Source organism: Pogona vitticeps, chromosome 3, assembly GCF_051106095.1.
Source record: "Pogona vitticeps strain Pit_001003342236 chromosome 3, PviZW2.1, whole genome shotgun sequence".
In the NCBI taxonomy this organism is placed as follows: Eukaryota; Metazoa; Chordata; class Lepidosauria; order Squamata; family Agamidae; genus Pogona; species Pogona vitticeps.
The window spans coordinates 103344053-103369491 of NC_135785.1; the positions used below are offsets into that span (position 1 = coordinate 103344053).

The 25439-nt window shown below is 41.1% G+C and overlaps 1 protein-coding gene across 2 annotated transcripts in view; it reads left to right on the top strand.

Moving 5' to 3' along the window:
- The window catches only part of BMPR1A (bone morphogenetic protein receptor type 1A), a 92275-nt gene extending 70951 nt beyond the window's left edge, over positions 1 to 21324 (top strand). For both annotated transcript variants that reach the window (XM_020805977.3, XM_078391013.1), the window contains 10 exons: positions 3875 to 4037; positions 5247 to 5349; positions 9407 to 9506; positions 11073 to 11172; positions 13146 to 13290; positions 14440 to 14632; positions 16010 to 16307; positions 16889 to 17064; positions 18468 to 18598; positions 20126 to 21324. In XM_020805977.3, coding sequence (XP_020661636.3) covers positions 3875 to 4037; positions 5247 to 5349; positions 9407 to 9506; positions 11073 to 11172; positions 13146 to 13290; positions 14440 to 14632; positions 16010 to 16307; positions 16889 to 17064; positions 18468 to 18598; positions 20126 to 20251 — 1535 coding nt within the window. In that variant the 3' untranslated portion in view covers positions 20252 to 21324. The remainder of the gene's footprint in view (positions 1 to 3874; positions 4038 to 5246; positions 5350 to 9406; positions 9507 to 11072; positions 11173 to 13145; positions 13291 to 14439; positions 14633 to 16009; positions 16308 to 16888; positions 17065 to 18467; positions 18599 to 20125) is intronic.
- The last annotated feature ends 4115 nt before the right edge of the window (positions 21325 to 25439 follow it).

Sequence of the window (25439 nt, forward strand, 5' to 3'; positions counted from 1 at the left end):
CTAGCAGTCAATGAGTCACTGTTGTCATTCTTGGGGTAGATGAATCCGTGGCTTGGTGTATGCTTGAGAATTGCAGTGTAGATTCATTAATTGCCAGAAGTGAGTGAATGTTACGCTGTTTTCTTTCTGCCTGGGTTAACAAAGCAACAGAGTTTCAGCCAATCTCATGCAGTACTTTGGAAGAGTTACTCCAATATTAAAATGTCAGTCATATCAGACAAACTATGAGGACATGCTAAAATTATCTCAGATTTCTGAAACAGAAAATGAGCAATGAAGGCATTCTGACTTAAACTGAAGGAGTGAAACTTTCATTCTGTATTTTGTTGGAAGTTGAAGTGGGGTTCTTATTGATCGCCTTCAGATATTTAAAACTGTAATCGTTGACATTATAATACAAGTTCAGACTTGTGTCTACAGTATATTCAAATGGTGTTTTGAACTTCATAAATATTTAAGTATTGAAGTTCAGATCAGTCTGAGTGATTTTTAGGTAGATGAACATTCTCAGTAGTTGCTCTTTATTTGTTTGTTTGTTTGTTTATTTAAAATATTTTATCCCAGCTTTTGTCCAAGACGGCTTACATAATTGAAAGACAGTGTTTAAAAGATAAAAACAGTAACTTCAAATATTTAAAAATAATTAAATATTATTTTAAAATGGTAAATAAAAATAATATTAAAAATAAGTTTAAAGCAGCAAGGCACAACAATCGATTAAAAAACCCCTTTCATACTAAGGGAAATATTAAAATACAAATTTAAAAATCTATAAATAGTAATTATGCAGATATTAAAAAGAATCAAATAAATGTCATAGTAAAAATGGTAAACAAAACGAACTCCAAAAACAGATTCAAGGCAAAATCAGTACCAAGAACAGATTCAAAGCAACAAGGCACAACACTCAGTTTAAAAACCCCTCCCAGGCCGCCGCTCACTAAGCCTGTCTGAAAAGAAAGCTCTTTTTTATTTTTATTTATTTATTTAGATTTATTCCCCAGCCATTTAGTGAACATGCCACTATTCTGGGCGTCTTACAAAATATTAAAACTATATAAACCATATAAAACATTTAAAAAGAAAACAAACAAACCCTACGCCCCCATAAAATCACCCATCTGGGGCATAAGATGGCAGACAATGGGCCAGCATAATTTTACGAAAGGGTGGTGCTTGGGAAGGCCCGGGTAAAAAGACAGATTTTAATTTGCTTGCAGAAGCTCAGGAGGGTGGGGGCCAGTAGTTGCACCTCCACAGGAAGAAAGTTCCAAAGCGGGGCAGGCACTACTGAAAAGGCCTCGTTTCTGATTGATGCCTTCCAGACCTCTTTTGGCGTGGCCGCCCGCAACATTAAAGACTGGGAGGTGCAGGTGGGATAGGAAGGTGACCTGAGGGAGAGGTGCTCTGACAGGTAACAAGGTCCTAAACTGTAAACAGCTTTATAAGTTAGCCCCAATACCTTGAATTTGGCCCAGAAGCATCTTTGTCTGCTTGCAGAGATGGGGCAGTCTGGCCTCTCGTTGGGAGGGAGTTCCAAAGCCTGAGAACCTGACAAGGCCCCCTCTTATGTGCCCCCCCCACAACACAACTGTGAAGATTTCTCCTGATTATCTTAGGTTCATAAAGGGAGATGCAGTCCTTGAGATAGTTTGGGCCCGGAACATTTAGGGCTTTATAGGTCAGAACCAGAACTTTGAATGGTGTCCTGGAATGGATCAGCAGCCAGTAGAACTGCTGTTATGAGAGGATTAGGTGATCCCAGCCCCAGCTAGCAATCTGGCAGCTGCATTTTGGATGTGCTGACATTTCCAGAAACTTTATATTGGCAGCTCCATGTAGAGTGTGCTACAGTAATCCAGCTGGGGTATAACTAAGGCATGTGTCACCATGGCTAGATGAGAGCTCTCCAGGAATAGGCACAGCTGGTATGTTAGTTTTAACAATGCAAATGCACTTTTGGCCATCGCTGAGTTCTGGGCATCCAGACTCAGAGATGAATCCAAGAGCACCGCTAAGTTACAAACCTGTGTTTTCAGAGGGAGTGCAGCTCCATCTAGGACAGGCTGCAACCCTATTCCTTGCTCTGACTTTTGATTGACCTGGAGCATCTCAGTTGTGTCTGGATTAAGTTTTAGGTTTTTTACCCTCATCCAGTTCACTACTGACACCAGACACGAATCTAGGACTGAAACTGCTGCTTCAGATTTGGATGGAAAAGAGAGTTAGCATTGAATGTCACCCACATTGTGTTGACACTGAACTCCGAAAATCTGGACAACCCACCCCAGCAGTTTCATGTAGATGTTAAACAGCATAGGGAACAAAACAACCATGAGGGTCCCCACAGGACAACAGCCAGTGATTTTAAAAGCCAGTTGTTCTCAACTAAAGGTCTCCAGATGTTTTTAGAATACAACTCCCAGAAATCCTGGGCAGCACAGCTAGTGATAAAGACGTCTGTGAGTTTTAGCCCAAGATTATATGGGGACCCAAGTTGGTGGATCAGTGTTACAATTTGCTTATATGCTTTGAGATCAAGATTGGGGCTGTTTTTTGGAATTCACCAAAATGCAGGAATTTGGAATTCTTGCAGCTCACAAGCTGAATACAGTATGAGTTAACAATGCTATTGGACTGCAAAAAGGTGAATGCTATTTTAAGCTGCATTAATAGAAATATAGTCTACAAATTCCATGAAGTACTAGTTCCCCTCTATTTGGCACTGGTTAGGCTTCATCTTGAGCACTATGTCAAGTTCTGCAGACCACACTTTAAGAAGAAAGATGCTGGGAAGTTAAGAAGAGGGCAACAAGGATGATCAGGAAACTGGAAACAAAGCCTTATGAGGAAAGACAAAAAGAACGGGACATGTTTAGCCTTGAGAAGTGAAGACCAAGAGGAAATATGATGGCACTTTTCAAATATATGAATGGTTGTCATTCAAAGGAGAGGCAGGCTACATTCTCAGTCATTCTGAAGTTCAGGACATTCAATAATGGGTTACATGAAACCAGATTTAGGTTGAGCATCAGGAAAAACTTCCTAACTGTTAAAACAGTATGAAACTGGAACCAGTTACCTCAGGAGTTGGTGAGCACTCCAACACTGAAGACATTCAAAAAAACCATTTGTCAGATATACTTTGACTCAGTCTAAGTGGCCTTACAGACCCCTTCCAGCTCTGTGATTCAATGAGTCTATTATTGGAATTGCAAGAGATTGCCAAATGTAGTAACATACTTTGACTAATATTAAAGGGAGTGCAAGCTTTTTTCAGCAGTTTTTTCATTTGGTGCATCTTTTTTGGGATTTTAATTGTTATCAAATATTATGTGCCTCCCAAGACCATTTTTAGTACCCCCAAAGCATGTCCTAAAAGAGCTATTTTTGTATTGGGGGTTTCACTGAGCCCCCTAAGCCCTCAAAACCAAATTCATACCAACGTTTCAGTCACTTGTGGTGTTGATACCCTGCCTCATTGCAGCCATTTTTGGCCATTCCCAGGCCTGGTGCAGCAGGAGTGGGAACTGCCTGCAAATATTTGGCCACAGACCAACCAAACTTGCCCTTCCTTGGTGCAGATATAGCTTCTTGATTAAATTGTAAGTGATTTCCACATGAAGTTTCTTTTGGGCTCAGTAACTTTATGCCACAAAAAATCATTTCACTTGTTTATGCTTCATTTGAATTGATGGACTTGGTGACTTACCTAGCAAAGAAAACAACACCAAAGTAGTGAAAGAAATTTCACATCATTATGGTTTTAAAAAGACAAAAACTTCTGATTGCTTTTAATTTTCCTGAATTTTTGAACCTGCAGAGTAAGTAAGCCCATCCTGCAAAACAAATCATTCTTGTTCATGTTATACAGGGCAGAATCTAGACAGTGTGCTTGATGGAACAGGTATAAAGATGGATCCTGATCGTAAGAAGCAGGAAGATGGAATAACTGTAGCTCCAGAGGACACATTGCCTTTTTTACAGTGCTACTGTTCAGGGCATTGTCCAGAAAATGCAGTTAATAACACATGCAAGTAAGTAATAGAGACAAAAAGGCTTGCTCTTTTCTCACTAAAGAAGAATGTGATAAAAAATTACAGCAAGGTCTCAAGATGTTTTTTTTTATCTTGCATCACTTTTCAATTCCTTCCTTTTTTTTGTTTCAGTTCTACAGCCCGATAAAATAACTTGTTATAGTTTTGAAAATGGTTCAGCGCTTTAATATAGATCTTAACACGTGATTTTTTAAAAACCTTACATAGTACATTTCATTCTGATACAGGAATTTGAGCAGATCAGATATTTGGTTACTTTTGAGCTGTTGCTTTTTATTGCCCTCTAGTGTTTATCTTTATGTAGTCTCTTAAGTATTAATTTTTTTGTGAAGCTGATGAATCTAATTAATCTGGACTACAGTATTAACTGCCTACATAGAGGAATTTTACGAAGCTGTAATTCATCTGAGTTCCTTTTAAAGTAATTGAACTTAACCTCCTGACATCAGATAAAAATTGGCTAAGTAAGTATGGTATTTGGTTTCCTGCAGCATATATAATGGCCAAAATCCTGTAGCTTAGTGTAGTAAACCACATTGGAGTAGGCCCATTGAATCAGGGGGATTTAGTGAGTCATCTTCTCCCTAAGTTCCACTGATTCAAATTGGCTTACTCTAACTACAACTTACTGAGCTATAGTAAGTCACAGTCAGTACAGTAGTCCCATTTAAATTGATGGAACTTATGGAAGTGTTATTGCTCAATTTCTTTTGACACTGTCAAGCAAATTCAACCATATTGTCTATAGTAAAGTAAAGCAAAGTGTGCTGGTTATATAGCAGTTAAAGCACTATCTGGGCGGTTTACAATTGTTTAGTTATACAGACTACACATTGCCAAATAGTCACTCATTTGCTTAGAGCACACTATTCTCACTTATTTATTTATTATTTATTTATTGGACTTATATACCGCCCCATAGCGCTACAAGCACTCTCCGGGCGGTTTACAGTTTTTAATTATACAGGCTACACATTGCCCCCCAAGCTGGGTATTCATTTTACCGACCTCGGAAGGATGGAAGCTGAGTCAACCTTGAGCCGGCTACCTGGGATTTGAACCCCAGGTCGTGAGCACAGTTTTAGCTGCAGTACAGCGTTTTAACCACTGCGCCATGAGGCTAGTAGGAAAATTATAAGAATCATTATTGTAGTGGTTGGAGAGTTCAAGTCAATTAATCTGTTCTAGAACAAATGGACATTGTTTCGCTATCATTGAACAAGAGGAGAATGGAGAGATTACACGTGCTTCTGGCTGCATGAAATATGAAGGTTCAGACTTCCAGTGCAAGGTATTCCAATTGTTTTTTAGCTTGTTTTCTGAGTGTTTGCTTTGAGTAATTTCAATCCAGACTGCGTGTATGTATTTTCGTTTGAACTCTAAATCCCAGAACACCAGCAGTCACAAAGGGCAGTTTCCTTTAGCAAAGTAGACCTAAGCTTGACCTATTTTAAGTATCTGTCTGGTATTTATTCATTTATTTGACTTTTATACCAGGGCGAATCTGGGCAATTTACAACTAAAAAACAAATGAACAATAATAGAAGACAGTAAACACAATAATACAGTGGTGCCTCGCATAGCGACGATAATCGGTGCAGCAAAAATCGCTGCAAAGCGATTTCGTCGCTATGCGATTTTTAAAAGCCCATAGGAATGCATTGAAACCCCTTCAATGCGTTCCTTTGGGCTTCAGACTCACCTTTAAATGAAAATCCTCCATACGGCGGCCATTTTCGCTGCATGGTAAGCGAGGAATCCATCCCAGAAAACAGCGGGTGGCCATTTTTTTAACCCGGTGGCCATTTTGGAACCACCGATCGGCTGTTAAAAAATCATCGCTTTGTGATGATTGGTAAACAAAACAGGGTACCGATCATCGCAAAGCGATTTTTCCCTGTTTAAAACATTGCAATGCGATTGCAAAATCTTTGTCTCTATGCGATTTCATCGTTAAACGGGGCACCCGTTAAGCGAGGCACCACTGTAATCAAAATTAAACATCAACTAAACATAAACTAGCAACATAAGTAAAAACTAAAAAAAAATTAGTATAGTCTAAAGGCAAGATAGTGGAACATATAGTATAAAATGCTGAAACTACCACTGTGTTAAGATGTTGAATACACTGGGAAAGCCTGCTTGAAAAACTATGTTTCCAGGGATCATTTAAAGCTTCCCAGGCAAATTTCAAGTGGGAAATTGTTCCAAAAATGAGGCGCGACCACTGAGGAGGCCTGGTTTTTACTCTTCTCTTTCCGGGCCTCTCTTGGAGATAATATTCTCAACCTCCTGGCCTGGGAAGGTAGTGTAAAACAGGCAGATCTCAATGGAAGGAGGTGTTCTGCCAGGTATTAAAGTCTCAAACTATTTGGGGCTTTGTAAGTCAGCATCATCACCTTGAAGCTGGCATGGAAATGAACAGGTAGACAGTGCACGGTGGCCAGAGTGGGGGGAATGTGATGGTATTTCTTCACACCAGCCAGTAGTCTGGCCACCATATTCTGGACCTGTTGAAGTTTCCATAACAGCCTCATAGGCAGCCGCATGTAGAGAGCATTACAGTAGTCTGATCTCGAGACTACCAATGGATGGGCCAGCATGGTGATGGACCAGGTGTCAGGGAGCGGATGGAGCTGGGCAATCCACTTAAGATGAAAGAAGATAGAACAGACCACAGATGAAAGAAGGGAGGCCCCCCAATCCGCATACACTAGGGGAACCCACCCGGAGGACTTACATCTTGTCCAGGTTCAGCCTCAGTCTATTATTCCTCATCCACCCAAGCGTGGCATCCAGGGAGCACTCAAGGGATGGGACGGCATCCTCTGCAGATGGGTGCAAGGAGAAATAGAGCTGGATGTCATCTACATATTGGTGACACAAAGCTCCCAAACCTCTGATGACCTCCCCCAGTGGCCTCATATATTTATTTATTTTATTTATTTATTTTATATCCTGCCTATCTGGTCGGTTAAGACCACTCTAGGCGGCTAACAGCATAAAATAGTATAAAAAATTTTAAATAGAAGAAACCTTAGGAGAGGGAGGAAACAATAGGAGAGGGAGAGGAGAGGGCATCAGGAATTGTCTGGAGGGAAGGCCTGCCGAAACATCCATGTTTTTAGTTGATTTTTAAAGATACCCAGCGAGGGTGCCACGCGAATCTCAGGAGGTAGGTTGTTCCAAAGGCGAGGAGCCACCACTGAGAAGGCCCGATTTCTTGTCTTTACCTTCCGGGCCTCCCTTGGCGTTAGGCTCCTCAGCCTCACCTCCTGGCTCACACGAGTGACATGGGTAGATCTTGGTGGGAGTAGGTGTTCCGCCAAGTATCGAGGCCCTAAACCATTTAGGGCTTTGTAAGCATCAGCACTTTGAAGTCGATGCGGAACCGGATGGGCAGCCAATGCAATGCAGCCAGAGTGGGTGAGATATGTTGGTCTTTTTTCACTCCACTAAGTAGTCTGGCTGCCGCATTCTGCACCACCTGTAGTTTCCGCAGCCGCCTCAAAGGCAGCCCCATGTAGAGCACATTACAGTGGTCTAATCTTGAGATTACGAGCGCATGCACCAAGGTAGTGAGCGCCCCAACATCAAGGTAGGACCGCAGCTGGGCTATCCACCTAAGGTGAAAAAAGGCAGAACGGACCACGGACGCCACCTGAGATTCCATAGTGAGCGCCGGGTCCAGATGGATCCCCAAGCTGCGGACCCCATCCTTGGCGGGCAGAGTCACCCCCCCAAAAGAGAGGGAGTTTCCCAAATCCCCAACTGTGGGGGCACCCACCCTCAGTACCTCCGTCTTGTCCGGGTTCAGCCTCAGCCCATTCTCCTGCATCCATTGCAGTACAGTCCCCAGGCAGCGCTGAAGGGACAGAACGGCATCTCTTGCAGTTGGTGAAAAGGAGATGTAGAGCTGAGCGTCATCGGCATACTGATGACACAAGGCTCCACACACCCCGATGACCCTGATGATATAGATTTTAGACAGCAATGGGAAGATGATCAACCCTGTGGGACTCCACAATTAAAGAGTCCAGCAGGTGGACATCGTCTCCCCAAGCTGCACTTTCTGAGAACAGTCCTCTAGGAAGGATCAGAGCCAGGCTACTGATCTCCAACACAGAAAGCCTCCCCTGGAGGATATGATGGTCGATGATATCAAAGGCTTCTGAGAGGTTGAGGAGGACCATCAGTCTCCCATAGAAGATCATCTTGCAGGGTGACCAATGCCATCTCTGTACCATGACATAGCCTGAACCTGGACTGGGATGGATCAGGGGCATCAGTTTCCTCCAGGATTGCCTGTAGGTGATTGGCCACCACTCTCTCCACTAGCTTGCTTTAAAAAAAAACAAACCCTGAAACTCCAAGAATGGAGAATTTTGAGATTTAGAGCCAAGTAAAAATGAATGTATGTCTAATCAGATCTGTTACTCTAATGATAGATAACATGCTTATAGCATACCCGGGATATCACAACCATACAGCTACAATATCAAATAACTTCTATAAAGTCAAGTTCAAAATTTCCTTGCACTGAGAGTATAGCATGCCCAAAAGTTCTTTCCCCATGTAAGGAGTGATTTGGAAGGGAGGATGGAGTAGACAAATCTATTTTGGTTCAGTTTGGCAATGTAAAGAATAAGAATCTGGTTTTCAAAGCATAGTTCTTCCTTCCCAACTCATTAGTGCCTATTTAATGAAACAATTCTCACTAACTGCTTTACCTTATTTATCCCCATGAACTTAGTATTGTTAGTAGCGTTTCTCTCAAATTGGAAATACAGGGTTGGGACTGAGTGGGTTGCTTGTTTAAGGATACCTGATTTATTTGTGGTATGGCTTACTCTTTGCCACTGTGTTGTACCAACTTGATTGATTGAAATCCAAGATAATAATAGCTGCTAATAACAACTAATTCGATAGGTGAAAATATGTAGGCAAAAAATACTATCCATGCATAAGAGGAGGTACAAGCAGTTTTGGTTGAAGCTCTGGAATTTGCAGAAGTACAAGAAAAAAAGGAAGGAAGAAAACCTAGGGAAAACAGCAAAGGACATGGAATGGTACCTGACTATTGAGGGAACAAATGGAAACACAGAGGAGAGAGAATGAAGAGAAAGGAATGTGGTTGGCTTGAATCCTCATCATAGGAATCCATGGTGTAACATGCACAACCCACCATTCTATTATGTTGAACCTTCTAATTTTAATATAAAAAATATTTGCAAGTGCATGGATTTCATTTCAGAATTGAGGTTTCCCTTTGTAGTTTCTGTAACAGATTAGTGTAGTTCAAAGAAAAGAACGTGGAATTAGAAACACGATTTCTCTTTATTCCCCAGGACTCTCCAAAAGCACAACTGCGTCGAACAATTGAATGCTGTCGGACAGATTTCTGTAATCGAGACTTGCAGCCAACATTGGCCCCTCTTGGTCCTTCAGGTACAGCATGAGTATGAGCCAGGATCCACATAGCCGTGAACATGATGCTTGTATATGTATTAGGACTTCTGTTGCATACTCTTTCCACTGTTGGATAAATGGAACAGAAGAGCGCACCTAGCAGTATCAAGGAGCTGAAAGCAGCAAACAAAACCAGAAACAAGCAGCATAAAAAGTAATGAAAGCATGGAAGCATCGGGAAATAAAAAGCTCCTTCCTTGGCAACCAAAATATGTTAGAAGAGGCACTAAGCAAGCCTCCATAATGAATTCTTTCTGGGGTTTTATAATCAAGAAGCACCCCTTCCCTTATTGTTCTTACACTAATACAGTGACATGAAATGCAGGAAGACCTTTTTAAATGATGTTAAATGTACAGATAGATTGATATTTAAGTAGGTATTTGCTAAGTGCCAGGGGTGGGACTTGTGAAAGGCTTTAAAGATAAACACCAAGATGTCAATTTGGATTTGGAAAGTGACCTGGAGGCAGGGAAGCTCTGAAAGCCCTACCAAGTATGTTCCCAGTGCCTCAAGTTTACCCACACATCAGTATTTTGTACCAGGTCAAATTTTTAGGCCTTCATAGAGTATGGATAGCTATGACAGAAGTGTCGCTGTTCAGAAGGGATGTTTATTATTATTGGCATCATTAACATCATCACCAATGTTTATTATTATTACTGACATCATCATTAGTAGTCTGTTCTGCAGTCCTCCATCACTTTGTGAGTTCTCAACTTGTATTACTTAAATTCGTATGATCATAATGACACCAGCAATAATAATAAACATTTTGAGTGGTTAAAGTCTGTGTTCCATGAGAAAACACATAAAAACCAAATTTTATCAGTAGGTGAGGAATTATATGAAAATGTTTTTTCTTATCTCTCTAAATTATTTTTTCTTTAATTGTTATACTTGATTAAACTAAGCTGTTGAAAATAATAGTGGTGTTAGGAAGCTATCAAAGTCCAGCTAGATTTGATTTCTTAAACATGATTGGATTTCGAGAGAGTAAAATAATGACATGGAAATCACCTGCTATCACTTGATGGTCATAGAATTAACAAACTCTGTCACAACTCAGGGCTAGCCTGTACTGCCAGCTGTATTCCTTGAGGTCCCAAGTGCTGGTTGACTGAGTAAAGGCAATATGCAAACCTTTCACATAATCAGTGCTCATGTAACTGCTGTGTACTTACACAAAACTGGGGGAAACAAATACGTTTTCTCACTTTTTCCAATAATATTTCCTACATACCCTGTTTCCCCAAAAATAAAACCTAACCTGAAAATAAGCCCTAGTATGATTTTTTCAGGATGCTCATAATATAAGCCCTACCACCAAAATAAGCCCCGGTTAAGTGAAACCCCACCCTCCACCATTGTGGAGCATTGTGCAGCAACCGGAAGATGACATGACTGTAAAATTAAACATCCCCTGAAAATAAGCCCTAATGCATTTTTGGAGCAAAAATTAATATAAGATCCTGTCTTATTTTCGGGGAAACACGGTAAGATTTTATTTTATATTTGACTATATTAATACTGTGTTTTTTATTTAGATGGTCGGTTTGATGACAGCATACGTTGGATAGCTGTGCTTATTTCTATGGCAGTCTGCATAATAATTATGATTGTCCTACTTAGCTGTTTCTGCTACAGGTAAAATAGCTTACTGTTTCCAGTGTTCGGTGCATAATGTTAAAAAAACATGGGTTTTCACTAACTCATGCAACCCATAAATCCATATGTGACTGCAGAATCTAGTTTGCATCACTGTGAAAGCTTTCAACCATAGCAGTGGTTTCCAAACTTTATCAGGTCGTGACCCCTTCTTATAATAGCCTAGTAACCTGCAACCCCCTCTGCCACATTTGTGTAAATAGACTATTGTTGTCATTCCTCAGTATGGTGGTACCATCAGCGCCACTGCTGCTTGTCCTCTTACTGCTCCTGTGTCAGCTCTACCATCACTGCTTCAAAACTGGGGAGGGAATAGGCTGGGGGAGGTTAAAGGTAAGAAGAAAAGGAAAAGGATGAACTAGGGGGTGGAAGAACATTGCGGTACCTAGGGAGGGGGCAAAGCCTTCAGGCAGAGAAGATCTCCCTCAGTAACCAGCACAGAGCTTTCCTTGCACCCACTGTAGAAGAGATGGGCCATTTGTTGTTGTTTTTTCTCCTCCTCCTAGGGTTTTGTTGTGTAGTGGGGAGGGGTCTTCTTTTCCTCCGCCACTTCTTTAGGCTGTCCAGAAGTGATGTGTCATAGTTAAGATCCCTTTCTTGTGGAAAGGGCAGCAATTATATCGTTATGCTATCATTCATTTTAAAAAATTAAAATCTCCCAGTCATCCCTTCTTAGAAAGTAGAGGCTTTTTTCTCCCTCAAAGGACCTGTTTCTCATAAATGCACATACTAACTTCAATGTCTCGCTCCAAAAGGTCAGGAAAGAAGTTATCTGACAAGGGCTACAACACATAGGGTGTCTTGTGACGCCCCCAGAAAACACTTGTGACCCCCTTTGGGGGGGGGTCAGAACTCCCAAGTTGGCAAACACTGAACTATAAGGAATATGGCATAAGAATTAATGACAAGGTTCCTGTTGTGTATACTCTTCATATAAGAGATGTGGGTGTAAGTTTCAAGCTTGTATTACCCTGGCTATTGAGCATCTAGTGTGTGACCTGGGGAATATATGTTTTACATATAGGTATATGTTCAATCCAGCATTTTCTGTAATGGTCAAATTGTATTTGTGGCTTAGTTACAGTTGATGTTCTGTGTAAACAAAAGAGCAAAGAAGCTTACATGGATGTCCCAGCATTTGTAGACAGCATACAGGGTATCTATGTAAACTGATCCTCAGGCTGTCCTGGAAACACACAGACCTGGGGAAAAGCCAGGTTTAAAGCATGAATACTTTTACACATGTAGGATTGCATTTCTTGCCTAGTACTGATGGAAATAAGATGACTAGCAAAAATGTGATTTTGGACTATTAATTACTGCCGTATAGTATACAGGTTTGTTTGTTTACTACATCAGATTTTCCTCCCTGTATAAAGTTTTCCATTTATATGGAGTCTTTGTTTTTTAAAAGTAGCTATCATCCTTTTCAGTCAGTTGTTGCATCAGTCCCTAACAGCTTAGTATTTATTCTGGCAACAACTGTGCAAACCCACTATCATGAAGCATGGCCTAATGCCAGCATAATGTTACAATGGCACCATAAGTTTGTTCATTCTGATAAATATTTAGCATTGGATTGTGACAATCCTAATTTAGATTTGGATGATTCAGCTTGTTCTCAGTGGTTGAATAAGATCATGAGTGACCTTGTATTTAAGCTGTTCTTCCCACTCCGCTTATCATGCATTCTGAAACCCTCAGAATAAGAATAATGATAATGATAATAACAGTGGAGGAGTTCACAAGTTCAAATAACATGGAATCCCTCAGTTCAGGTCTTTCCTTCTGTGTGCAATAAGTAACATTTATCAGGAGAAAACAGAAACTAAGCTAAAGATATAACGGATAAAATATTTTTGCAATTAAGCTTCTCTAACTATGGATACTTGCATAAATAATTTGCTGTTTCTAGGTGTGTAATATTTGACCTTTTTGCCCTCTCTTTCCAGGCATTATTGTAAATGGGTAGCAAAAAGGCAGTGTTATAATCGTGATCTGGAGCAAGATGAAGCTTTTATTCCCGCTGGGGAGTCACTCAAGGATCTTATTGATCAGTCACAGAGTTCTGGAAGTGGTTCAGGACTTCCATTGCTGGTAAGTCAGTGGGTTATCAATGCCTTTTCAGTTCAAGGTTCTTTTTCTTCTTCTTTTTTCTTCTTTTTTTTTTTGGCAGCATTGTGTTTTGCAACTCACCTGCAACATGCTGCTCACTGTAGGTAACAAGGAGTTCTCTAAAGAAGAAAGAACTTCTGTGGAGTAAGTTAGAAAGCTTACAAAATGGCATGCAACCTAAATTCATAGCTTTGGCAAGCCTAACAATAGAAATGTTTGTTTCAAAATACATGGAAACAATTCACAAATACACCTTGTGCCATAAAGTCTCCTTTGTTGATGCCATTTTAGGGGGAAGCTGGACTGGACAAGTGGTCTGTATCTTCAAGTCCCTCCTGTCCTAACCATCCTTATTAAACAAGACTTTAGCTAGTTTTTTCCACCTCCTATGTAATCCCATATTGTGGGAAAGGCAAGTCAATGAGCTTTCTGAGGAGGAGATTCATCAGTTAGAGCAAAACTACAAATTAAGTAATTATTATATAGAAGAAGGGATTGCAGAATTAAAGGGATTGACTATAATTATGTAAATAAGACAAAGCAAGTGAGGTGTGGGAAACATTCATTGATTGGAGCAATTGACAGAGGGAAGAGTGGATGTTTTCTGTCTTTAGCTATCACGGCTCATGACGCTCCTTAAACAGTGTTACGCACCTAGGCAAAATACAGGCTGTAAGCATGAAAGCAACCATTCCTTACAAGGTCAGAAAGGTAGTCATAGGGTAAGGGGTCAACATGAAGAAGAAAACATTCTTACGTTAAAGTGACTTTTCTACATTGTCTTTTAAATTTCAGTCAAATATTATTTTCATGTTTTGGGTTGCCCAGAGGCCAAGTATATTTGAAGCATTTGGATTAATCCACTGTAATTCTATCAACAGCACCCTGAATAAACTTTTAAACCCATATATGTTTTATCAGTGTGGTAGTGACAGGCTGTTAGTCCCATTGACCTCAGTTATGAATTTTTAAATAATTTAAATGAACAAATTCAGCAACAGTTGTATTTTTATCATTTTGTTTGGAAGAACAGTTACAGAAAGACTTCTCTAACTTCCTGTCTTAAAATAAAGAATTCTACACTCATTAGTGTACTTAGAATTGCTTAGTAATTTCAGATTTCATCTTCAGGTCCAGCGAACTATTGCCAAACAAATTCAGATGGTACGGCAAGTTGGGAAGGGGCGATATGGTGAAGTGTGGATGGGTAAATGGCGGGGTGAAAAGGTGGCAGTGAAAGTATTTTTCACCACTGAAGAGGCCAGCTGGTTTCGAGAAACTGAGATTTACCAAACAGTTCTCATGCGACATGAGAATATACTTGGTAAGTAAGGAGAACTGTGCTTGAATGAAGATATAGTGCCCTTCTGAAAAAAAGATGAATTTTTTACATGAGATCAGTCCCATTGATGTATATCAGGGTATAAATTCCATATACACTGATTGTGACTGCCCAGGAAAGAGGCTGTGGAATTATAGAAAGCTTGATGACTATGTTACCCCAGTGTGCATCTGCTTGGAAAAGGTAGATTCCTTGCTAAGCAAAACTAGAAAACAAATTGCAAATAAAATTAACTGATATGTGTAGCGTTCACCCTGCTCATTAATATTTATGTGGAGATCTGCATGCACCAATAGGAGTTGCTGAGGAACTGAGTTAAGGGGGAGTGAAGAAAAGGAGGAGGAGAGAAGGGATTGTAGGTGGTTGAGAGTGGGGGAAGAAGGTTGTTTAACTGAGAGTTAACAGCATTGACTGGACTGTTATCACCTGTAACAATAAACAATTTCTACTTGGGTCTTAAATGATACGTTACGTGGACCTCTGTCATTAATAGTGAACAATGTTGATGTTATCCACTAGTGGCAGCTGAATGAAGTGTGACCTTTTGCTTGGTGAAACAACCAAGGGCCACGCAGGAATGTGACATCATGCTACCCTTGTACAAGTCTGAGGTCAACCACAGTTCTAATCATACCTCAATAAAGACAGGGTAGAACGTGGAAGGGTAAAGAAATATGCAAACAAAATGGTAAAGGGAGCAGTTCTCCAGTGGTGAAAGATGACAGCATTTAACACAATTTCACTTTGAAAATAGATATGTAAGGGGAGTCATGGTAGAGATGTATAAAATATGTAGAGCACACAGATTAAGAGAGCTATTTCTCGCTCTCTTATAATTCTAGAAGCAGGCTTATTCACTCAAGGTGAGTGATGTGAGATTCAGGGCAGGTAAAAAGGAAGTATTTCTTTGTACACATCCAAAACATAGCGTTCACTTCTGCAAGATGTAGTGATGCTGAATGCTTTTAACAGATTAGACAAAATAATGGAGAATAAAGCTACCAGTAGCTATTTGTTATGTCCACTATCATGCAGTATGCCTCTGTATACCAATTGCCAGAGAACATAAAATACAAGATGCTGTTGTGTAATTTGGGCTTCCTGTAGAGATCTGAATGGCAACTGTGAAGAAATGATAGTCCAGATTGTACTAAAAAAATAGCAGATTATATGTGTGTGCATGGGTGTATGTATGTGTTTTGTTTTGTCTTCCTAAAATATCACAAGGACCGGGTTTAGAGGGGAGTTGCTCCAAGTCTTTAAACTGTCTTTGGTTTTGTCAATATTCATCCCTATCACAGTTTTTGTTTAATTGTGCTTAGAAATATTCAAAACTAATTATGTTCCTAAATCCCACAGGGTTTATAGCAGCAGATATTAAAGGCTCAGGCTCCTGGACCCACCTTTACTTAATTACAGATTATCATGAAAATGGATCATTGTATGATTTCCTGAAGTGTACCACTCTAGACAACAGAGCTCTGCTCAAACTGGCATACTCCGCTGCATGTGGTCTCTGCCATTTGCACACAGAAATATATGGGACACAAGGAAAGCCTGCTATTGCTCACAGAGACTTGAAGAGTAAAAATATCTTGATAAAGAGAAACGGGACTTGCTGTATTGCTGATTTGGGGCTTGCTGTCAAATTTAACAGGTAGACAATTAAATCCTATCTTTGTATAAAACCCAGTGTTTATATATTTGGAGAAAAACCTTGTCCACAGATTTGAAAAATGTAAATGCCTCATTTTGTTATTTTTCTAACAATAGAAAAATAGAAGTTTTGTATTTAAAAACAAAGTTTCTGAAAGAAGATACATTTTCTTTGCAAAATGTACTTTGGAGAGAATAAATGAGACAAAATGTTTCTGCCAAATGTTTTCAAACTGGGGGTCTGGAACTATTACATTTTAAATTGTTCCCAATGCCTTCAGTGAAGAGAAGGACAAATGTTACACTTCAGCACACTGTTCTTCTTCGCCACAGTACACACTGAACAATGTCCAGTATACATTGTTGTTCAGTTGTTCAGTCCTGTGAATAAGTATCCATATAATTTACTTCATAAAAGTTATCTGTGTAGACTACTTAAAATGCACATTAGTTGTAGATCACTTTGGTTTTAGGGGGTTCACTCTAACTGAACTGTAGTAAAAATTTCCTTCTAGTAACTGAAGGAAAGAGTTGGGATAATGTTGTTGCTCCTTCTGACCTGTTTTTATATACTTTGTCTAGTGATACTAATGAGGTTGATGTTCCATTGAATACAAGAGTGGGAACAAAGCGTTACATGGCTCCAGAAGTCCTAGATGAAACTCTGAATAAAAATCATTTCCAGCCATATATCATGGCTGATATCTACAGTTTTGGCTTGATAATTTGGGAAATGGCTCGACGTTGTGTTACAGGAGGTAAAATGTAAAATCTCTTCAGATACAACCTTAAGCCAATACATCTACTTTGTGGTAGGGAAAAAAGCAAAAAACTTATTCTCTTGCCAAAGGTTCAGACAGTTTTTTTCTATATATATATATTCAATCCCCATGTGTTTCTCGAATGTCATTTTGTGCCACTAATAGTAGATTAACTAATGAGTTGTCAGCTTTGCAGCCTTGGTGGAGAAAGAAATGCATGCTGGGGAGGGAAAAGAGTTCTAGGTTTTTCCTCCTCAACTCCAAGACTTTTTTCACACCCCTAAGCACTTTTCCTGATTATTATTATTATTTATTATTATTTATTGGACTTATATACTGCTCCATAGCGCTACAAGCACTCTCCGGGCGGTTTACAATTTAATTATACAGGCTACACATTGCCCCCCCAACAAGCTGGGTACTCATTTTACTGACCTCGGAAGGATAGAAGGCTGAGTCAACCTTGAGCCGGCTATCTGGGATTTGAACCCCAGGTTGTGAGCACAGTTTTAGCTGCAGTACAGCGTTTTAACCACTGTGCCACGAGGCTCTGATTATTGAGATTATTGAGATTCCCTGAGCAGCTTTTCCTGTCATGTGTCTGGGAACAATAAAGGCAGTGCATCTTGCATGACTGGAAGATGACTCCTTTTGTGTGAGCATCACTGCCTGCATTATCCCTCTTACCTATGAAATTTCCTCCAGGTGTATTTGTCAGTAACATCCACATTCTGTAGAAGAAATGCCGCAACTTATGGAGGAAGAAAATGTAGGAGTAAAAGTGCTCTGTTTATGCACATAGAGTTCCACTGTTCCTCTCACTAATTCTTTTTCTGCCATCCAGCCTCTACTAGATGACAGAAAGAAGTTGTGGTAGCCCTACACACACAGACGCACACAGTCTCACCCTTTGGCTTGTGGAGGATGGCAGTATGTAGTGGGGAGACTTTTCTATCCATGGAGGTGTTCCAGTAAGTTAGTACACTGGATAATTGGGGTCACTGGGGTTTCAAGATGCCTTCACTGCCTGCTTTAGCCTGTTATCCATGTTGTGGAAGTAAACGGCAAGCTAATGGCTGAGTAGGGGCTTTGTAACGTCTATCAAGCATTTTAAAAGACACAAAGAGTTTTGGCCTATACTGACACATGGGGCATGTTTTATTTCCTATTTCTTGTAGAATAGCCTCTTTCATTAAGTCCATGTGTATTCTGTGCTCAGTTTTTTTCTGAGAAAGTTGTGATACAAATGCAATATAATGTATTTATTTGAAATGGGAAATTGTAGCCTCTTCAAGGCTACCCATAATTTGATAACAAAACACGGTACAATAGTAGACTGATGTCTGTCACAGTATATTCTGCCAAGGATTACAGCAGGCTTAAATTTCTATTACTTGTAGGTATTGTTGAAGATTACCAGCTACCCTATTACGACATGGTGCCCAGTGATCCTTCATATGAAGATATGAGGGAAGTGGTATGTGTTAAGCACCTGCGCCCAGTAGTATCTAATAGATGGAACAGTGATGAAGTAAGTATGCTGGAAGGAATTTTTTTTTAATTCATTGGAAAGCTGTTAAACTTGTTGGGACCCAGAATCATCCTTGGCTTAAAAAAAACCTCATGTAGGTTACTCTCTTGCCTACATAGTCTTCAGCCTTTGGCTTCTTGAAACCAGTACAGTGGACCCTCGACGTACGGAATTAATCTGTATTGGAACGGTGGCCACAGGTCGAAAATTCCGTAGGTCGAGGGTCCATTTCCCATAGGAATGCAATGAAAACCATTTAGTCTGTTCCAGCCAAAGAAAAAAATCCCGGGCTTCCAAAGTGGCACCGGATGCCTCTGCCTTCTATCCCCACTGTCCTCTGCTTCCCATCCCTGCAGGGACAGGAGACAGAGGGCAGCGGGTGCAGCTTTGGAAGCCTGGGAAGCCAAAAGCCCCCTGTGCTCGCTGCCAGTTTTCATGGCTTAGAAAGCTGCACCCGCTGCCCTCTTGTCTCCTGTCCCCAGTGTGCAGCTTTCTAAGCCCCAAAAGCCAGCAGCGGGCACGGAGCGGCTTTCGGCTTGCCTGTCCCCACAGGGACAGGAGGCAGAGGGCACCGGGGACAGGAGACAAGAGGGCAGCGGGTGTAGCTTTTTAAATCCCGAAAGCTGGCAGTGGGCATGGAGCGGCTTTCGGCTTCCCAGGCTTCCAAAGCTGCACCTGCTGCCCTCTGTCTTCTGTCCCTGGTGCCCTCTGCCTTCTGTCCCCATGGGGACAGGCAGGCTGAAAGCCACAGGAGGCAGGAGGGCACCAAGGACAGGTGATAAGAGGGCAGAGAGGGCTGCTTTGAATTTCCCACCCTTTACCCCTCCCTTTTGTAGGTCAAAGCTCCGGCCGCGTCGAACTAAATTTTTGCGGCCAGAGCTTTTCGTACCTCAAATTTTCCATAAGTAGGGACCTTCTTAAGTCGAGGGTCAATTGTACTATTTTCTTTCTCTAACATCTTCATTCTTAGTCTCTGACTAGAAGAGGAATTTAATATCCAATACCAAATTGTGCAAAAATGCTCGTGCAAATTAGGGAAATGGCAGGCTTAAAACATGGATTATTGCAATTTGTACAATTTTTGTTGTAGAATCTGTGAGTTGTGGTTGTAGATTTAAGATATATTTTCCCCAATTTTGCTCTTTTCCTCTTTTTTGTGCATAGGCTTTTATATGTACTTACAGGTTACAATATTTGCTTGCCATATCTCCAGTTCATTATGTGCTTCCAGTAGTTTGGTGCCCCTAGCTAAAAAAAATAATTATTAATCACAATTAGTTCTAAGGAGAATTATTTCAGCACCCTGTAGGAAACTCTGGAGATAATTCACAAAACTTTTAATCACTTATGTGGCTACATCCATCTAGAATAGAAAAAGTTAATCACGGTGTACTTAACATTTATCTTCCACTTGTCTTTTCTGCTTGGTCAACCCAATATATTTTTCAGAAATTAACTGAGACCAGAAATATTCTTTCATCTGTATTTGTTTATATAGCAGATCTTTTTTTTTAATTTGATTTTCAGTGTTTGAGAGCAATATTGAAATTAATGTGTGAATGCTGGGCCCACAATCCTGCCTCCAGACTTACTGCTTTGAGGATTAAGAAGACGCTTGGCAAGATGGTGGAATCACAAGATGTTAAGATTTGACACAGAAATGTCACTGAGGAGTGAAGTTTGGACTCCTGAAGCTATTCACTTGTGCAAATGTAGGTTTAGTGGAACAATGGGGGTGAGCTAGCATCTGAGTTTTAGCCCACATCCTCACCACTTTTACAGGCTGCTAATATTAAATCTTTCAGTACTTTGTAGAATAAGGTATCCATGTACACTATATGGTACAAATCTGGATAACCTTGTTTTACTTTCTGTTTTGAGCTGCATTGAGATTTTCACCACCCTTTCAAACTCCCTTAAAATTCTTGAGTTCTGAATTGCATATTCAGATTATAGTGCTTTCTGGGAAAGCCTTAAGTTAAAATGAATTCAACAGCAATGGGAGAAAAATTAAACTTTTTGTCTTCTACCTGATTATATTACTGACTCCTGGAGGAATAACCAACAGCTCCGAGTCTGGAGTACTGTGTAATTTGATAATTCATTATGCCTTTTATGGGTTTGTGTGTGTGTGTGTGCCAGGATTTCCCCCCCGCCATTTGGAGTACATAAGAAGCCATTTGTGTTCATGCAAGCTACCACTTTCTTCTCTGTAATGGAGTATGAGAACAGTATGGATTGCATAGAAAATTAATTTCTATGTTCCTTTTGTGCTGCATGGAAAAAATTACATATTTTATGACCAAAAATCAAATGCACTCCTATGCAGTAAGTCAACTTCAATTCTGATGTGAAGAACAATTCATAACTCAATTCAGCGCTATGAATTTCTGAAGACTGAGCACACAACATGGAACAGCTGAACTTCTCTGATAATTTAAGTGCCTGTAATCTTGTACTGTAAACTGTACCCTAGTTAGATTTTAAAAGGGAAGTTATTTATATTGCATTTTTTGTAAATTTATTTGTTAAATATCTGCTCTTTTGTGTATGTATAAACATATTATAGTATGTGTAAACGTACTATACGACACCTGAAGATTTTAAAATATTATTCTGTTTAAGTTTGATCAGAGACACAACTGCTGAATATGGTGTGTACAAATCTGTCAAAGTATCTCATGAATAGAGTAGGACCCCTGTATCTGCGGTTCTTCTTCATGGCCTCTGTGAATCACACCCTGGTTGATCCGCGCCTGCGTGGAGCCGCATTGGAAAGTTCTAGAGCTTCTGCGGTAGCAAAAAACACATTAGACTAAGTCCCCTCCCCCCTCGTATAATTACCTTGGCACCAAGGCTCCCCTTTCAGTTTTCTTTTAACCGCTGCATTAAGAGCCTCATAGTTCTGTTTCTGTGAGTAAAAGAGAAAGAAAGCTTATTCTTGATTCCTTCCTGTTATCAATCTTTTTTTCCTTTAAACTTTTAGATCAGATTCGTTATCATCAGAGATTTTTCTTTCCTACTTCGCTCGGCCCCCGGCTGCAGCACACAGCCCTCAATCGTTTTTTTCGCAAATTATTTTCTCCTATTCATAGCCCCTTTGGGCCTGTTTAAACACTGCGTGGTCTGTGATAACAAAATACCTCTCTGATGGCCATGCCAAGTGTCTTTTTTGCTTGAGAGAGGCACACCAGATGTCCTCCTGCCAGCATTGTAAGAACTTCAAGCGTGGAGTCCTCCATTGTCACTTATCCAGATTGTTTCCATCCTTGGAAACAATCCCTTCAACCAACCAAAATGGCCCAAACTCTTTGTAAGGCCACCTCACAAACCAAAGTAATGCAGAAGACTCTTCCTGAAGCCTCAAAACAACGTCCATCGACCACACCATTCCACTCCGACGCTCCATCAACTTTGTCTAAAACTTCAAAAACCCATAAATCAAAGTGCTCTATACAGAAATCCTCAATATCAAAGCCCTCCAGTAAACGTCAAATGTCCACCAAAGCTTCTTCTGTTCCAGAGCCTTCCCCGCCTAAAAGACCTAAACAGCATAAATCTAAAGCTGCAGTCATTTCTCAGCAGCCTCAACAAACCGCCCAATCAATCTCTACTGGTTCGCCTTCTGACGATGACAGACTCCCCTCTCATCAGCCCTGCTCCCAATCACCAGAATGGGATGACAGTCGATCGATTAACATCTTCTCCTCCCAGTCCTCAACACTCTGTTCTTTTGAGCAACACTTCCATAGTTGCTTCACCTGACAGGGTCAAGTCTGAACAACAACCAGAGACCATACGTTATTCAGCAACATCTGATCATCCACTGGGACTGCCTCAGAGACATCGGCCCCAACAGTCTCTGGAGCCATCTATTTCATCACACGTGGCTCAGTACTCTCACTGGGTTGCCATTTGCCTCAACCAGTGCTCGACTGGACAAACCGCAACCGCCAATCAGCCAATTGCGCTATCCAGCTCGGCGATACCATCTGGAAATAGATACCTGTCTGGGAATCCATCACTACAGATGCCTGGGTACGTCCATCATCCGCGACGGCTACTGCATCCATTTCTTCCAACTTCCTCCGGCAACACACGTCATCACTCCACCATCTCCAGCCCTACAAGAGGAAATAAGAAATTTACTCCTCAAAGACACCATACAACCTGTCTCACAACACAACAAAGGGTTTCCTGCTGTTTCATCATACTCAAAAAGGACAGGGGTCTTCACCCCATCTTAGACCTACAAGAGTTAAACAGATACATCATTACCACAAAATTCCGTATAGTTACCCTCGAATCAGTTCTCCCTTTACTCCGCAGAAACAACTGGTTCACTGTCATAGATCTCAAAGACACATACTTCCATATTTCCATACATCATTCACACACAAAATTCCTTCAATTTCAGCTAGGATCACAAGTCTACCAATTCAAAAGGCTTCCTTTTGGCCTTGCAACAGTTCCAAGAGTATTCACCAAGTGCATGGCACCAGTAGCTGCTTACCTCAGGTTGCAAAAAATTCTCATATTTCCGTATATATATGATTGGCTCCTCATAGCTCATTCCTGTCGCAAGGTCCAATGAAACACTCATTTCACCTTTACCCTCCTTCGCGATCAATGAACAAAAATCAAATTTGAAACCTGCAAAGAGTATTCATTATATAGCGCATACATAGATTCCACACAAGCTCCCGCCTTTCTTTCTCCAGATAAGAGAAAAAACATTGCATTACTTCAAGTTTTCACCCCTCATGTTATGGTACCCGCCTTGACTGTGAAATGTGTACTAGGCACCATAGCGTCTATGACTTCAGTAGTGCAGCACATATGTCTCAAGATCATATCTCTTCCGTTCTGGTTTCTCGCCCTCTTTCACCCACTTACAGACCCTTCTCACATTCTTTTAAGGGTCACCCCAGAACTCACCTCCCAACTTCAGTAGTGGCATTTTCCTCCCAACCTATCAGTTGGGCTGCCATTCTGACAACCATGACCACAAATATAGGTCACCACCGACGCCAGCTTCACAAGCTGGGGAGCTCACTGCAAATCTCTCAAAATCCACACCAAGTGATCTTCCAGAGAGAAATTGCTTCACATCAACAAATTAGAGCTGTTGGCGGCTATAAAAGCTTGCAAAGCTTTCAGAAATCCCCGCACTGGCAAGATGGTACAAATTGCCACCGACAACACCACAGCAATGTACTATATTCTGAAACAAGGTGGCACCCACTGTCCAAGTCTGATCTATTTAGCAGTTGATTTCTGGGAGTGGTGCCTAGCACATCATATCTGCTTCACGGCTTTACACATTGCTGGGCACAACAACTTGGCTGATCTACTCAGCTGCACAAACTCTCACTCTCACAAATGGGAGTTAGACCAATCAGTTTTTCTTCGCCTATGCGAACGATGGGGCAAACCAACTCTCGACCTCTTATCGGAAGTGCAAATGATGCTGCTCCAGCTGGCATTTGCAAACACACCGAAGAAGATGCATTCATCAGGTGATGGCCCAAGAACCTCACTTACCTTTTCCCGCCGTTCCCGCTTCACCACAAGGTCATGGTTCGCCTACAACAAGACAAACCTGATGCCATCGTTATAGCCACTTGGTGGCTGAGACAACCCTGGTTTCCAGTCTCTCATCAGACATTTGCCACCTCCCTCGTCTGCCCCACCTCCTCACGCAGAACAACGCCCAAGTACTCCACCCAGACTTACCTGTTCTGCACCTGGCAGTGTGGAGGATTCCACCTCGCTAATGAATGTTCTCCGTCAATCAAAGAAGCCCTCCACTAGAAAGGCTTACCTGTATAAACGAAACAGATTCAGATCTTTCACTGAAGCTTCTTCATTGCCTTCTGTCAACCAATCACTTGCTACTGTTCTATGTTTTTTGCTTCATATCAAGTCTAGCAGCCTTTCCCTCTCTGCCATAGTTTCTTATCAGCCCCCTAACTCTCCGACAGCTCATTTCTTCAAGCATCCAACATTGAAATGTTTTCTTAAAGGTCTATCTCATATCTACCCAGAAACCTGTCCGCCTTCTCACAATGGTCACTAAGACTAGTACTGCAACAACTTACTAAAGCTCCTTTCAAACCTTTAGCTTCAATTGATTTACAGCTACTTACCTTTAAAACAGTTTTCCTCGTCGCCATCACCACAGCTTGATGAGCTAGTGATTTAGCGGCCTTACGTCATGACTATCCTTATTTACATTTTTTTCTGGACAAAGTCAAACTATCCATGGATATTTTTTTCTTCCCCAAAGCCGTATCTCAATACCATCTCTCTCAACCATTTATCCTTCCTTCCTTCTTCCTGTTACCATCCACAACTCAAGAATTCTCCATACTTTAGACGTTAGGCGAGCCCTTGCCTTTTATGTCCAACACACCCAACCTTTCAGGTGTTCACCTTGACTTTTTATAAGTCACCAACCACCTACTTAAGGTTGCCAGATGATGTCTCAAACTATATCTGGATGGGTCACTTCAGCCTTTCACCTCGTGTATCAGCTGGCACACAAACCAGTCCCAAAGGTGATTCGCCCTTATTCTCCCAGAGCAGTGGTGACCTCTACGGCATTCCTGTGCAGCGTACCTCTTCCAGACATCTGCACCTCTGCCACCTGGGCACAACCGTCCACTTTTATCCAGCATTATAGACTCAACCTCCGGCAGAAGTCTGATGCAGCCGTTGGACGTGCTGTTCTAGCCTTCAGGTAAGACAGCTTTTTAGTAATGGAGGGTGTGATTCACAGAGGCCATGAAGAAGGTCAGGTTACCCACCTGTAATTGTAGTTCTTCAAGTGAACCTCTGT